Below are 3,588 nucleotides of genomic sequence, written 5' to 3'. Positions count from 1 at the left end.
TGCCCCCGGACCGCGTCCCTACTTGGCGAGTCGGACCTACAACTCGCCGAGTCCAAGGCTAAAATGAAAATTACTAAGATAAATTTTACGTACCAGGAACCATGTGCTACACAAGAATCTTTGGGTTCCTAAATCTGCTTGATTTTTGCAGGTTATAAGTGACGAGCAGTTCAACGACGAATGGTACATTGATAGTGGCTACTCACATCACATGAAAGGAAGGAGGGAAGAGCTAAGGGAATTTCGGGACCTTAAGGATGGTAGATGTGTCAAATATGGGAATAATTCATATGGAACGATCAAAGGCTATGGAATGATCACAAACGGGGAGTTCTCAATCAGGAAGGTAGAATATGTGGAGGGATTGCAGCACAATCTAATCAATGTCTCTCAAATTGTTGTGGGAACTGGCTTGAAGGTTTCGTTCAATGATGAAGGTTCTGAGATTGTTGAAAAGAATATGAAAGTTGTCCTTTTGAAATCCAAGCGCAAAGGAGAAATGTATCCTCTTAATCTCATTCCAATTCCAGGAAAGCCAGCTATATGCCTTTTAAAGAAAGCACACTCTAACGAAAGTTGGCTATGGCACCGAAGGCTCTCACATCTCAACTTCACGGATATCAACAAGTTGGTTATTGGTGATCATGTACGGGGACTTCCCCTTCTCAAATTTGGTAAGGAACACCTATGCACTGCATGCGATATGGGAAAGCAAAGCCGAAAGAGTCATCCCACTCGTGTTAACACAAAGATCATCGAACCACTAGAACTACTACACACCAATTTGTGTGGACCTTCAACAATTGAAAGTATCGGTGGTAGTAAGTATATTTTAGTAATTGTTGATGATTTTTCACGTTTCACCTGGGTTTTCTTTCTTAAACATAAATCAGAAGTGACCCTGAAGCTCAAAGTGTTTATAAAGCAAGTGGAACTTCAATTGAGAAAGGTGGTTAGGAATGTTAGAAGCGGCAATGGGTTGGAATTCAAGAATCAAGAGTTCGAAGAATTTCTTGTTGATAAGGGATTTCTCACAACTTCTTTGCTCCCTATACTCCACAACAGAACAACATAGTTGAAAGGCGAAACCGCTCTTTGTGTGAAGCAGCTGAAACCATGCTCAACTTCGCCTCCTTACCACTATACTTCTAGGCTAATGCAATTGCTGCTGCCTGCTATACCCAGAATCGATCCTTCTTCAATAAGCGATTTTCCATCACTATATACGAAATCTTAAATAATCACAAGCCAAATGTAAAGTTCTTCCATGTGTTCGCTCCAAGGTGCTTCATTTTCAATTCCAAAGAGAGCCGAAACAAGTTCGATGTAAAGGCTAATGAAGGGATTTTTATTGGTTACTCCTTAACATCAAAGGCATATAGGCTTATGAATAAACGTTCAAAGAAATCAGGTCAAGTCTCGGTCCCTATTTCCAATCTATTTGATGAATACATGTCGCTTTTGATGAACCATGACGAGAAATTCACTTTGAGATGAAGGCTATTGATAACAAGATCGAAAACTTGAAGAAAATTATCGATGAAGCAGCAAAAGAAATGACAAGCGAACCTAGGGAACCAACCAAACAGCCTGGTTCAAGCGAACCTCCAAAAGATAGTCATACATTCGAGGAGGAAACTTCATCACCAGCAAAAACCTATGGCGTCCCATTCGAGTGGGAGCAATCTAGCCCTGAGGATGAAACTGTTTCATCATTCGAGGGGGAGAATCCAACTTCAAACCATGGAGGTCCAACCGAGGGGGAGTATTCTGAACCGGATGTTGAAATAGCCCCGCCATTTAAGGGGGAGTATTTTGAACCAGATGTTGAAATAGTCTCGCCATTTGAGGGGGAGAATAATCAAGAAAATGATGAAGACTCTCAATCAGAATTTGAGGAAGAAATAAATGCAGAATTGGATCCTTCCTATGATCCAAACTATCCTCATCTCACAAAATGGACAAGGGATCATCCAAAAACTCAAGTAATTGGTGAATCATCTGAGGGAGTTCTAACTCAGTCTCAAATAAAAGCAAAGCAAACTACTATGTTCTCTCAAGTAGAGTTTTGCATGTTTAATTCAATTGTCTCGAAAATAGAACTGAAAACGGTTAATATTGCACCTGAGCATTTCGATTGGGTACAAGCTATGCAAGACGAAGTTAATAATTTTGAGCGAAACTGTGTTTGGAGACTGATTCCCACACCAAAAGATGCATCTGTAGTTGGGTTAAAATGGGTTTTCAGAAACAAGACGGATAAAGAGGGAAATGTAATTCGCAACAAGGCTCGGCTGGTTGTGAAGGGATACTATCAGGAAGAAGGAATAAACTACAAAGAGACTTTCGCTCCTGTTGCCAGGTTAGAATCGGTGCGAATCTTTCTATCATATGATGCACACAAAAACTTTGAAGTGTTTCAAATGGATGTCAAGTGTGCTTTCCTGAATGGAGAACTAGAGGAGACTGTATATGTTGAGTAACCACCGGGTTCGTGAACGAAAGGTATCCTGATCATTACTATATTTTGGATAAAGTCGTCTATGGTTTGAAGCAAGCTCCTAGAGCCTAATATGAAACTCTTACTCGGTTTCTAAAAATGTCCAAGTTTAAACAAGGTTCGGTTGACCCAAACTTCTTTCGCAAGAAAGAGGGTAACCACTTGATGATCGTCGAAATCGATGTCGATGACATCATCTTTGGTTCCACGAATCCCAACCTAACAGCTGAATTCAGGAAATTAATGGAGACTAAGTTTGAGATGAGCTCAATGGGTCCAATTAATTTTTCCTTGGCTTGAATATTATATAGGGACCCGAAGGCATATTTCTCAATCAATAAGCTTACACAAAGACCTTACTGGCCAAGTTTGGCATGATGGGAGATTCCAAAGTTAAGGTTCCTATGGCATTTGGAATGAAGCTAACATCATCTTTAGAGAAACCGGTTGTTGATATGACCCTCTATCAACAAATAACAGGATCTCTTATTTATCTAACAACTAGTAGACCCGATATTATGTTCTCTGTTTGTTATTGTGCCAGGTTCCAAGCTAATCCACGCGAACCTCACATGGTGGCTGTTAAGAACATCTTTAGATACTTAAAGCGAACTTCGTCTCTCGATCTATGGGACCCAACAAAATTAGGCTTCTTTGTTCAAGCATTCTCAGATGGTGATCTTAGAGGATGTGGTTTGGACCGAAAGAGTACTAAAGGAGGATGTCAATTCCTTGATGGCAAACTCGTCAGTTGGCAGTCCAAGAAACAAACATGTGTTTCACTCTCCATAGCCGAATCTGAATATATTATTGCAACCTCTTTCACTTCTCATGTCATTTGGATCCAAAGCCAATTAAGAGATTATGGTTTGAACATTGAAGAAGATTCCTCTCTACTGTGACTCAGAAAGTGCTATTCGGAAATGTCACAACCCAGTGCAACATTCCAAAACGAAACATATCGCACTTAGATATCACTTCATCAAAGATCACGTTGAAGATGGCAATGTTGAAGTCCACTTTAGTCGATCATCCGATCAACTAGCTAATATTTTTACAAAAGCCTTACCTGAATGAAGTTTTAATAA

The 3,588-nt window shown here is 40.1% G+C and overlaps 1 protein-coding gene across 1 annotated transcript; it reads left to right on the top strand.

Moving 5' to 3' along the window:
* Window positions 1-211: 211 nt before the first annotated feature.
* Window positions 212-2,483, top strand: LOC145047014 (uncharacterized). Its single transcript, XM_078995263.1, has 3 exons — window positions 212-835; window positions 1,500-1,749; window positions 2,101-2,483. Exons 1-3 carry the CDS (start codon window positions 212-214, stop codon window positions 2,481-2,483), a joined length of 1,257 nt encoding a protein of 418 aa, XP_078851389.1.
* The last annotated feature ends 1,105 nt before the right edge of the window (window positions 2,484-3,588 follow it).

This window comes from Lactuca saligna, chromosome 5 (assembly GCF_052625555.1).
Source record: "Lactuca saligna cultivar CGN05327 chromosome 5, ASM5262555v1, whole genome shotgun sequence".
In the NCBI taxonomy this organism is placed as follows: Eukaryota; Viridiplantae; Streptophyta; class Magnoliopsida; order Asterales; family Asteraceae; genus Lactuca; species Lactuca saligna.
The sequence above is the reverse complement of the archived record's forward strand: the minus strand, read 5'-3'. Positions and strand labels throughout refer to the sequence as shown.

Bases quoted from the DNA above. Each gene is read 5' to 3' on its own strand.
- LOC145047014 (XM_078995263.1), top strand. From the start codon at position 212: ATGAAAGGAAGGAGGGAAGAGCTAAGGGAATTTCGGGACCTTAAGGAT. The intron at 836-1,499 runs GTAATTGTTGAT...TTTGAGATGAAG, and splicing joins GTGGTAGTAAGTATATTTTA to GCTATTGATAACAAGATCGA. The intron at 1,750-2,100 runs GTCCAACCGAGG...TCTCGAAAATAG, and splicing joins TCCAACTTCAAACCATGGAG to AACTGAAAACGGTTAATATT.